This window comes from Eupeodes corollae, chromosome 1 (assembly GCF_945859685.1).
Source record: "Eupeodes corollae chromosome 1, idEupCoro1.1, whole genome shotgun sequence".
NCBI lineage: Eukaryota > Metazoa > Arthropoda > Insecta > Diptera > Syrphidae > Eupeodes > Eupeodes corollae.
The window spans coordinates 198,934,137-198,946,837 of record NC_079147.1 but is presented as its reverse complement, the minus strand read 5'-3'; the positions used below and the strand labels follow the sequence as shown (position 1 = coordinate 198,946,837).

General features: G+C 32.4%; 2 protein-coding genes across 2 annotated transcripts in view; one reads left to right on the top strand and one right to left on the bottom strand.

Annotated features, from left to right (window-relative positions):
- The window catches only part of LOC129939096 (inactive dipeptidyl peptidase 10), a 284,572-nt gene that overhangs the window by 35,142 nt on the left and 236,729 nt on the right, over nt 1-12,701 (top strand). The window lies entirely within an intron of this gene.
- LOC129939099 (esterase E4-like) lies at nt 106-2,139 on the bottom strand. Its single transcript, XM_056046972.1, has 4 exons — nt 1,080-2,139; nt 690-1,010; nt 492-624; nt 106-360 (listed from the first exon to the last, which is right to left on the bottom strand). Exons 1-4 carry the CDS (start codon nt 2,119-2,121, stop codon nt 141-143), a joined length of 1,716 nt encoding a protein of 571 aa, XP_055902947.1. The 5' UTR covers nt 2,122-2,139; the 3' UTR covers nt 106-140.

Genomic DNA, 12,701 nt, shown 5'->3' with positions numbered 1-12,701 from the left:
GTCAAATGAAAGGGAAATAAACGTCAAACTATCTGCCATTTAAGCTATTAAAATTTCCGTGTGAAATTACATGCATGTAAATTTAACAATAATATTTCCGTAAAAAACATATAAAAACTTTTATTCTCAAAACATTTCACCTAAAAAAATTGACATAGAAAAATTAAAGCTACCATCAAAGAAATTCCAGAACTTAAAGCACTATTTCCACTTTTGCTTAAAGGATAAAGGGTATCCCATAGATGAAACCTGTCTGCGTATGGTTCGCTGCCTAACGTCACTTTTTCATCAATATACATTGTATTCACTGCAAATTTATTTGAAGGCAACCATTTAATTCCATCGATGTTTTGAGGTGATCTATAAAATGAAGAATTTTGTTAATAATTTGAGAATTTAGTAACCGTTTAGATATCTCTTCCCCCATAATCTTCGTGTGAGGGTTCTGGAAAACGAGGACTTATATTTTTCACTTTGTGAGAGTTACTTACCCATCTTCTGCAAAAGAAGACACAAGTCCAACCATCCTTTCCACCATGAACCATTCAGAGTCATTTTGATTTATATGCCTTTTCAACTTTTGCCTTTTCATGAAGTATTGGAGATCATCACCATGGTTGACACCTTTTAGAATAAAAAATGTATGCATTTTATTAAATCTTTAACAAATAAATTACAAAACCCTATACCTCGAGGTTTTCCTTGCCAATTTGTATATGCTCCAGAGTTCCCCTGGAAATCGAAACGATAATAGTAAACATCAACCCATTTCCGTGCCAATTCAACCAATCGATGAACACCATGGCTAATCAATGTGTCGGAAAAGATTTCACCAAAATTCGATAAGTTTTGCTCGGCAATAGTTTTGTTTCCCAAATAGAAATTCCTAACCTTTTCAGCTTTCTTAGCTTTTGGATTGTTGTCAGTGAAGTTGTGCATAAAGAATTCCTGTGCATATTTTTCGAAGTTCAAACTCACATCGTTTAAAAATCCAGTATTATTTTCTTGACCTATAAAAACAAATATTTCAGACAATCGAAATGTCCTACGGAAAAGAAAAGAAGTTTAAGGAAACTTACTAGAAATCATAAAAGTGAATTCATCCTTTGTTATCCCTGTTAAAATAGGAATCTTGCTAAAGTTTCCCTCAGCAAATAATTCAGCTGGTCTTTTTTTCAAAAAATATCCATCGACTTCATAGTTCCATTTCATGTCTAACAAATTATAGAATTGCCAAGAGTCACAAACACTAACAATTTGTTCCCATGGCAGCTTCCGAAGGCATTCAAGCATATCGACAGCATTGAATCGAGGGCATGAGGTCTGATGGGCTAGTTTTTGAGCCCAGTATAAATTGTCTATTAGATGTTCACTTGTTGCTGATCCACTCATTGCAACAGCTCTGTGAAAGAGGCCTTGGGAGAGTGGTGAAGCCATATGTAGAGTGACAGCCATTGCTCCTGCACTCATTCCAATTATCGTCACAGAATGGGGATTGCCTCCGAATCTGGAAATGTGGTCATGAACCCATTGCAATGCCATCAACTGATCCAAATAACCAAAGTTTCCAGGGGCTTCTTTGGTGCGTGTGCTTAGATATCCGAAAGCTCCCAAACGGAAATTCATCGTAACCAAAACAATGTCGCTTTCCATAAGATATTCAGGTCCTGCTTCTAGACTATGACTCCCACCATACACATTTGCTCCACCATGTAAATAAACAATTACAGGTCGATTGACAGTTGTTGTTGTGTTCTTCGAATAGACGTTCAAAAAGAGGCAATCTTCAGAGATTAGATGGGCAGGTTTTCCTGTTTGAGGACACATAAAGCCGTCTTGCGTTGCGTCAAGTTCACCAGCCCAGGATTTTATGGCAATCGGAGCCTTAAATCGTTTCTCACCAATCGGGGCTTCAGCATATCGAATGCCTCGAAATGCTATAAACGGAGATCCCTTATCGGTTCTCATAATAAATCCCCGGATTGTTCCCAAGTTTGTTTCGACAATTGGCGGCCAATTGGGTCGATTTTGGCCAGAAACAAGACCGAAACCGCAGCAAGACAAAATAAATAATAAATTTACTAGCAGAAAAGACTCCATTCTCGAATGCGATCTTAACATATACTGAGAAGATTAAAATTACAGCTATCTACGGCTTGCAAAAGGTCTAGCCGATCGCCATCGTTATACCAGAGATATCTAAAGATAATAATAGTGTACGATGTGTACTGTACGTATCTTTTTTTGTATGTTTGGGCTGTTTGCTTTTTTATCAGCATGATGCTTGATAGCTATAATTAGTCACTCTGGTTTTGTATACAAGAATACAAGGTGACACAAAAGTTGTCACTTCTTATGGATTTTTTGCAAACATGAAATATGCCTATAGATATAAAATTATATCTACAAATGTCAAATCGAAAATTTACAGCTCCAAAAATTACAATACAATTTTAAAGGGTGATGATGATTTGTAAATGTTTATTTAGTTGTTTATCGATATGATGATGACGTAACAAATATCAAAGTAGAGTTGATATATACCGTGATTTACAAACTATAGCATCTAGCTTTCGAAAAAGGATGATGACATTGTCGTGTCAAAGTTATATAATTGACATTTATTTATAGGACCTATTTTATGACTTTTGCCAGGATATAATTTTTTTAACTAGATGAACATTTTTGTGTCACCTTGTATATATGATCTAGACCTTAATCATGCACCGATTCATGTCATTTTGTATGGGAATACAAAGGTGGATTATGAGTCGCATTGTGATAAACAATTGTTTTCTAAAAATTATGGATTTGGATTGTTTTGTTTAAAAGATAAATAATAAGTTTGAAAAAGAGTTGCCATATATTCAAGAAAGAACGTCAATTGATTAAAAAGTGCTTTAAGTAATTTCTATGCAAAAGTGATGTTTTCGTTAATGCGGATTGTGTTACAGTTGAACATTTTTGTGCAGTCGTAAAGTCATTATCTGCAGACTTGGTAAGTGATTAGATTGAAAGTTTCTATATCTATCTTTTTGATTCATAAACGCAAAATGATTATAAATTAAAACTGCATAATATTTTCAATGCCTATACGCTCATTGAGCACATGTTCTATTCAGGTAAATTTTCCAAGTTGGTATATAATATTATAAAGGCTAACACAGAGCCTGAAAGCCTTGAAAGAAAAACAACTAAAAAAAAGATCATCTCTTAATCCAACAGAGTAGGCTCAATCATTTTGCCACAATCCAATTAAGTCTTGAAATAACAGCACGGACTATAATGAATATATTCAAAAGTTATTTTTTTTAAATGTAAGGGGTTATCTATTTTGCTTTTTCAAAAGTTAACGTGAATAAAACACTTAACATTTTTGTATGATATTTTGTATTTATTACGAAGTTTAAACATTGATATTATGTGTGAAACACTATATCGGTTCTTTTGAGGTAATTTTCGACCACTTTTTTACACATATTCGGCGGTATCTCAGCCATAACGTGAAGAAAGTTAGTTTTTAAGTGCCCAAGAGTTAAAAGTTCATCTAGTTGATTTCGCCACAACAAGGAATAAAGCGGCCAGGAAATGTCTCTTGCAATAAAGCCATATTCGCTCTAGTTGCGTGGCATGTGGCAACATCTTGTTGAAACCACGTATTCTCCAATTCGTATTCTTCAATTTTTTTTTTAAAGGAGGAAGTCTTCAAAATACACTTGGCAGTATTCGACACCAAGTAGTGTAGGACTCTTAACCACTAAAACCACCTCTTCATTAGGACCAATCTTGAAGGATCGACTTCCGATTTTTCTTTCTTAATTTTGTGCAATCACTTTGGGGGAAGTTTAAACTTTTAATACTTTCCCATGTTTTTTTAGATCATGAGACTTGGTTCTTCTTAATCTCCGAACATGGTTTCTTATATTCAAGACGGACTCCATTTCAGAATAAGTATGACTTTGCAGTCTCTGGTTGTGCGATACAGCGTATTTCTAACAACTTCTGTAACCATTTCTATTTGTAAGTCACGATGTAGATCGGTATTTCTTATGTACCAAGGTGCATTGACTATTCCACGAAGGACTTTGTTTTGGAATTTTTGTTTTCTTTGTACAGCCCCATAATTGGATTCCATAGGTCCAAACAGGCTTTAGTACTTGATTATACAGCATTATTTTGTTTTGGATTGATAAACCAGAGTTGTTACCAAGCAACCAGTACAATTTTCTTTATTTCAAGTTTAGTTCTTCTCTTTTCTTTTTGATGTGTCTTTCCACTTAAGCTTTGCATTCAAAGTCATTCCAAGGTATTTGGCCGTATTGGCGTAAGGTACAGCTTGATTTTTAATGATTATTGGAATATTGTTTATCTTTTTATTTGTAAAGTTTATATGTGAAGATTTTGTTTCATTGCGTTTGATACGACATTTTTCGGTCCAAGCTCTCTCTGTGTCGACGGCATTTTGTAGTTTTACTGCTGTCTTAGAGACACATTTGTCGGGTACCAAAATTGCGGTATCATCTGCAAAAGTAGCCATTATGGTGTGATTACCAACTGGAATATCCCTTGTGTATATTAAATACAGGGTAGGACCAAGGACACTTCCTTGTGGTACACCGGCTTCTATTTTCTTCAATTCCGAGCATTCTTGATCGTACCTTACTCTAAACAATCGGCCTGAGATGTACGATTTTAATATTTCAAAGTACTGCCTGGGAAGATCCCTTTGCAGTTTGTACTCAAGTCCCTCATGCCAACCCTTGTCAAAAGCTTGAGCAACATCTGAGAAAATAGCTGAACATACTTGTTTTTCTTCTAATGCTTTTTCTATTACATCCGATATTCTATGAACTTGGTGTATCGTGGAATGTTTATTTCTAAAGCCAAACTAATGGTTTGGGATTAACCTTCTTTCTTCTATGATTTTGCTAAGTCTCTTCAGAAGCAGTTTCTCAAAAACTTTTGCCATAATTGGTATAAGCGATATTGGTCTGTAAGCCGTCACTTCTGTAGGTGGCTTACCTTGCTTCGGTATGACAATTACTTTAGAAATTTTCCAATGGTGCGGGACATACCGTTGCTTAAGGCATGCATTTATTATATATTGGAGTTTTATGAAGGCTTGCAATGGCATTTCTTTCATAACCTGAGCAGTAATTAGATCGTAACCTGGTGATTTTTTATTTGATAGTTGATGTAAACACATACTTTTTATTTCTTTAAGTCTTACAATTGGTATTTCACTTTCATCTATCTTATCAACAAACTGTAAGTTATTTTCAGGCGCGTTTGATGAGTATGGCTTAAAAACATTCACAAGATGTTCAGCGAAAAGGTTAGCTTTTTCTTTCGGGTTACCGATCCATTTCCCATCTTGAGATTTCAAGGGCGAGTTTTGTAACGACGGTCTTTTCAGGCGCTTGGCTGCTATCCATCCAAAATCGGTTGAAGCATCAGTCGTTACATTCCTTAGGAATTTACTGAGTGAATCATTTTTGAATTTGTTTTTTAAGATTGTTTCTTATACGGTTAAACGTTGTTTTATCATCTGGAAATCTACAATTTTGCCATCTTCTTCGAGCTCTTCTTTTCTCTATTATCAACTCTCTTATCTTTAAGGATATTTTATTTCATTTTGTCTTCTATTAGAAAATGTTGGAGTATTGTTCCACTTCATGGTCAATTTTCTCGATTGTATCCATGGTAGATCTTAAATTTATAAAACTTAAAAGCCTTTCTCTTAAATCATTCCAGTTTGTTTTCTTATTTACAAGCTTTGGATTACTTTTTTCTTGTACTTCCTATTCACTTAGTGATAGAATCACTGGAGTATGATCTGATGACAGGTCATAATTACCTTCGACACTAATGTGATTTCGTTTGATTCCTTTAGCTACGAAAAAGTCAATAAGGTCTGGTATTTTGTGAGTATCGGAAGGCCAGTAAGTTGGCGACCTGGAGGAATAGAATTCGCAATTGTATTTACGGCCTGCTAGGAAAAGTCTTTTGCCTTTTGTTGATATAAGTCGTAAACCCCAATGGGTATGTTTCGTATTGAAGTCTCCGCCAACAAGAAAGTTATGCCCAAGAAGATTAAATAGATCTGTATAGTCATCTTCTGTCGGGGAGCGCCTTGGTGGGAAGTATACAGCTGCTTTTCTTCAATAGCATGCAAAAAAAGTCGATTATGATATGACCACAACCCTCCGAATTGACAGTGACAGTCGTTCCATCGCCGTTTTTGAAGAAGTAAGGTCAAGTCACGCCCCCGGAGCAAAGAGTGTCCCGAACATTGAATTTTTGTGGATATAATGGCCTTTCTTTAATTGATTGAGGATTCTCAGAACCGCTAATACGGCGATTTTGTTAATTAAAATACTCACCGAGTGAGAAATGCACTTCGTCGCTGGAGAAAATTTTATTTGAAAAATCTCCGTACACCGCCTGTTGTTCAAAAACCCAATCGACGTATCTAAAACTATGTGAACAGTCAGCTGGCTTAAGTTAATGTGTGAGCTGAACTTCAAAATACGCCATAATGTGCCGTAAGACTGTCGTAATTCCTGAGAACGACAAGGAATCTACACATTCGGATCTTCGGCAACACTTTTACTTACAGCAGCGATATTGTCAGTGATACAAGCGAAACGATGATGCACTGGATATTGTAAGATCTGTAACCAATCTAGTTACTTCAAATTTCTTCACAACTTTGCCAATTTCTTGCTTATTTGGACGATTATATAAACCATAATTTCCTTTCAAAGCACAATCTGTGGCTGTGGCAGAATCACCATTTTTGTAGTAGGTTTTAACAAATTTTATGCGATGTGCGATAGGTAAGCGATCCATTTTTTAAATGTCAACTGAAAAAACATTGGTTTAACATTTTAGTTTGACAGATATCGAATTCCAGCCCTATAGCTTTGAAAATTTAATTGAAGTCTCTAACGTTATTGGTTCGTAAGATATTTGAGATCAACCAAAATGTTAAAAAAGGCCTTCTCAATTTTTTTGAAAGTCGTTTCTGTGATCGAGTGCGATAATTTTGTAGCTAAGAAAAAATAACGGTTTCTGGGTAAAGAGGGGAGGGGAGTTGGTAAATTTTATAAAAATTGACTTGAAACCTAAAAAAAAAATATTTAAAAACAACTGCAACACTTGCAGCTAAAAATTATACCTTAATTAAAAGCAAGAATCCTTAATGTTAAATACTATTCATAAAAAAAAGTTTAAAAAATCATTTTGAGTATTATTTTTCTTATGATTATAGACCACAAATTGATGTAGATAGCTGCTCTATTTAATTTTTAATCAAACACTAAAAACTAATCCTTTCCATGTTTTCTAGTTTTTAAAAGAATTGAAAAACAAAAAATTAGTTTTATATTTAATAGTAAATTTCGAAATGGTCTTCAGTAAATATATTGATGAAACCGATAAGTCTTACACAATAAACTATCTTGAAAATCAGAACAAGCTTCATATCCATCAATATATTATGGCACTTTTTATTTGTAGAAAATACTGCCTTAAAGAAAAAAAAATATAAGGACGACTTAAAATTTCAAATAATTGATTATTTGCTAGATGTAAACAATTTGTATCATGTTTGTTTGACAGAAATGAAAGTGTTGGACTGCAATTAAAGAACTTTGACCCTCACAACGTTTGCACTGAACACCTAGGAGATGTATTACCGCCAAAACAACCTCCACAGTTACACTAGTACGAACGATAATTTCATTGACGCGACTAAGATACCCTAAACGCACTCAAAATTGACGGTACAATTTTTACTAACTCCTGACTTACATACAAACCGAGGAGTGGGCGGAGAATGCAATGCCTTCAGGGTTAAAAGAAGAGTATAGTTGAACTATTCTTCAATTATCTCAAAAAAGATAATACATAAGAAGTACCAGTTTTCACTTTTTATTAAAAAAATAAAAGAAGAAAAATTGTACTCAAATCAATTTTTTAAAACATTTTTTTTTCATAAATTTTGACTTAAATTTTGAAAGTCAATTATTTCAAAAACGATTGACTCAAACAGTTTCAAGTCAACTATACTATGAATTTAAGAGTTCTGGCTTTTGAAAAAGGTATAAGTTATAGCAGATAGTGTTCTTGTTCTTTTTAAATATTTGTTTTCAGATTTTAAGTCAATTTTTATAAATTTGCCCTTTCCGCCTTAAAGATGGCAGATAGACCCCCTCTCCCATTGTAAATAATGCTTTCTACCAAAAACCTTTATGACATCTTAGCACCAATCTTATCGTACTTCCCTCCGTGTTGCATCTTTCTGTGTTATTATCTCTATGACACAATTTATTTGAAATCTATATCTCTGCTGGTTCTTGAGATATGGACGGCGAAAAAAGCTTATTAAACATATGAAAGTACGAATGTACATTCTCATCTCTCTAAATATCTTTGATTTAAACGTCGAGAAATGTCAAAATTTTCCATTCGACAAATCTGACCGATCGCTAAAATATGCAATTGGAAGTTAAAAACAATGTTACAATGTCGGATATTTTGTCAAATACGTTTTTTATATCAATGTGACGTAAATGCTTGTCTACACCCATAAAGATCGAAAACGGAACATTTTTGGTAATAATTCTTCTACACAGAGAAAAAAATACAATATAAAATAGAAGAAAAGTAATAAGTTTTCCCTATGGTTTAATAAAGAAAAACGTCTTATTAAAACCATTGAGAAAATCTTGAGGATATCCACATATTTTTAAGAAGATATCTTATTGGGTTCTGATAGAACTGCTTTTTAAAACAATAAGAAAACATATTAAAAAGTAAAAGCCAATCTCTTAGAAACAATAAGAAGATCTTTTAGTAACAATAAGAAGAACTGATTGGAAGAAAATAAAAATAGCTTTGAATGCATGTAAAGAACTTATTAAAAGCATGTGGAAATCTTGTTGAAAGAATTAGAAGGTCTTACTAAAAAAAGAGTTAAACTCTCTTAGAAACGTTGAGACGAACTTATTAAAAGTTAATTTACCCATATTCGAAAAATATAAAAAATAAATACAAAATGTCTGCTAAACTCATTTAAATAAAAGACGAAATAAATATCTTTTTTTAAACAATTTATTGTTTTTCTTTTCAATGAAAGGTAAAAAAATAGGAGTAATGGTAATAGTGGCTTAATAAATAAATATCATATTCTTTAAAAAAAATAGCATGTGTTCTCATATAAGTAAATAAATAAAAAGTAAAAATAAACATAACTATGACAAGAAATAAACAAATTAATTTATTTCCAGTATTTTTTCGGGCGCACTACCTTAAATCAACTTAACTTCAAGTTATGACAAACTCAATCCAAATGTCTAATAACTGTGCATGATATGAAGTTATTTACGACTCAGTGAAGTAAAGTGAAGTATAAAATTCAGTTCTTTTAACTTTTAATTGTTGAATACGTACTTTATTTTCTGTGGGAAAGATTCCTGTTACTGAGCCCACTGATCCATGTCTCTGTAAGTCATTTTTGTAGCGTTTCCAATAAATCTTTTCACAACACAATGAGTTCTGTCTTTTGCTATCTAAATGACCGTTTTTCCCATAAAATGTCAAGAAAAGTAGGCCTCTAACAGATGATTTAAGAAGACCAGTTAGATCTATTTCTGTTAACTCAGAAACTTGTAAATTGGTTGATGCTCTTGAAGATGTGGCTGAATTTAAATGATTGGAAATCATTTCAAGCCATTCCAGAACCTTTGGGGTCGACGGTGGTCACACAATAAAGGTGTATTCTAAAATTAAAATAAGAGCATTTTGTTACATGAGTAACAAGAAGTTGTTTATCAAGTTGTGTTCACACCAAGGTCAGCACAGCTGCTATAGGAAATCTATCCAAAAACAGCTTGAAAAACAACAAATAACAATACCATCATTTGGAATTGGCTTGTGTGAACACAGTTTAATAAATGTACAGCCTTAACTTATCTTTGACGCCTGTGTAACATGGTTAAACAGCTTTGTGGCACAGGTGGCACACTTACTAAGATTTTATTGAATATGGAAACAACTTACTCTCTCCATCCTCCACTTTCGTAGTCTAGCTTGAAATTTTATTCAATCGACAAAGTAGCCGTATTGTCGAAGTTGCTAAAGAATTTGTCGACGTCTTCCATCTTCTATTTTTTGAGAACGTCAATTGAGTTTACTCCATACATTTTAAGCAACGCGGATACCAACCCACTTTGGCCCCAGGAGCTGGATCTCCTCAATTTCGTCATTACTCTTTCACTCGCGATTACATTGTCAATATTTTCAACCATTTTTATCAATTTAATACACTCGTTTTAACTTTTTTCTTAAAGTTTACCGACATCGCCTCTAGACTTGAAAACAAAAATTATGTTTGGCAAAGGAAAGTACCGTTTTGTGTATAAAATATGTGACAACTTATTATTAACTTCCCATAGGAAGTTATTGTAATGGGTCCGATTTGTCAAATTGAAAATTTTGACATTTCTCGACGTTTCAAGGTCCCTAGAGTCGAAATAAAAGATTTTTAGAAAGATGTGTGCGTCTGTCCGTACGTCCGTACTTCCGTACGTTCGTGACGTTTTTTTCGTCCTCCATAGCTCAAGAACCAGAAGAGATATTGATTTCAAATACATTTTGTTATATAGATAATAAGCCAGAAAGATGCAGAAAGGGCTCTCAAGACAATTGCGTGGATGGTTTTTTTTACCATAGCAGTTTGAAAAAAGGTGAACATTTTGGTTAACCCTAAATATCTTACAAACCAAAAATTCTAGAGACTTGAATTAAATTTTATACAATAAAATGTAATGTGATACCAAACAAGTATACTTTTTAGAAAAATTGCATTTAAAGTTTTTTTTATAAATCGAAAAAACCTGAAAAAAAAAATTTGTCACCTCCAAAATTTTAAGACTAAAATATGACTTCATCTCCAAAACAATTTTGTGCAACGAAGAAGAATGTTTTTTACATCTGATAAAAATTTGAGAAAAATCGAATTGACAGTTTTTTCTACAAAAAATTAATAACCGAACGAAATTAACAAAAGTTGGTAAAAAATGATTTTCGACACAAATATCTTTTCAAAAATTTCAGATAATAGCTTCTTATTAATTTTTTCTTATAAGAAATATTGTTTTCAACATTAGGACAAAGTTTGAGAAAAATCGAATTTACAGTTTTTTTTACAAAAAATAAAAACCTACAAAAAATGTATAAAAGTTGGTAAAAATTGATTTTCGACTTTTCTTTTCAAAAATTTTAGTTATTGGCTTCAAACTAATTTTATCTTGTAGAAAATATTGTTTTCAACATTCGATAAAATTTTGAAAAAATCGAATGGACAGTTTTTTTACAAAAAATAAAACTCTAAAAAAACAATACTAAAACTTAGTAAAAATTTACTTTCGACTCAAATAGCTTTTCAAAAATTAAAAATATTGGCTTCAAACTTATATTATTTCACAGAAAATATTGTTTTCGATATTCAGAAATTTGTATATAAAAATCCACAGTCCGTTTTTTCATAAAAAATAAAATCTACAAAAAATAGTACGCAAATTTGGTAAAAACTGAAACGAGTACATATAGACAAACTTTTAAGCAAGACAAATCGACATCCGGGATGGGAAGTTATCAGTGTGGGTCGCATCTCACCCTCTTTTTTAAAAAATTGATTCTTTTTGATTTGCAATGGACAGCCCTTTCAATAAGTTCATCATTTTGGGACACTAAACTAATAAGATTTCACTTATTACCTCTCAGGTCTCTTTGATTGAAACGGATTTTTTTATTAGCGAAAAAATAAACATTTAATAATTTGGTCTTATTTGAACAAAAAAATGATAAGGTTCTCTTATTGTTTATCATTCTTGCAGACGCGCCATGAGAAAATAACGGGATGAATGCATTTTTATAGAAAGATACTTATCGATTTAAGAAGATTTCCTTGTAAGCATTTATAAAAAAGGAACAAGTCGTCAAGATTGCCTTCTTAAAAGTGATAAGTAATAAAGTATTCTTATGCATTTATTATTAAATGAGAAGTTTCTTATTAAAAAGATTTTCTTCGTGAAATTAATAAGTTTTCTCTATAGAAATATCATATTATTCATTACTTTTAAATAGATTTCTAAGCAAAATATCACAACAAAGCAATCTTATTGATTTCATGTAGTCCTTTTTCTCTCTGTGTATAAACGTCATCGCCTGTACATAAAAAATAAAATGGAAGCACCATTTTGAAAAATAACCACTTTTTTCAATACCTAAACTTTTTAAATTTTCAGAGATGTGCCCTTTTCGAAATTGCATATTCATTTATATAATTTGTAACCTAAGTAAGTAAGTAAGGAAGTAATTCATTTATTAACAGTTTTTAAAATAAATACATGAAAATTTGCTTTTGAATTTAAAAGCTTTGGCTTTGCCGTCAGCTCGACTTGCAACTTAAATTTTTATAACATTGGTAAACTTTGTTTTAATTTTCAGTTTTAACTATATATTGATTTTTACATACATATATACATCTACTAGTTTAATCATATTCACTCATAATCAATTTTCTAAATCTGCAAATTTCCTTCAGATAGTTGACAAGATTTTTCCAATCTGGTCCATTCAATATTAGAATTGTCTCTTGTAGAGTGAGAGAGAATTTTAAAAAATATGAGAAT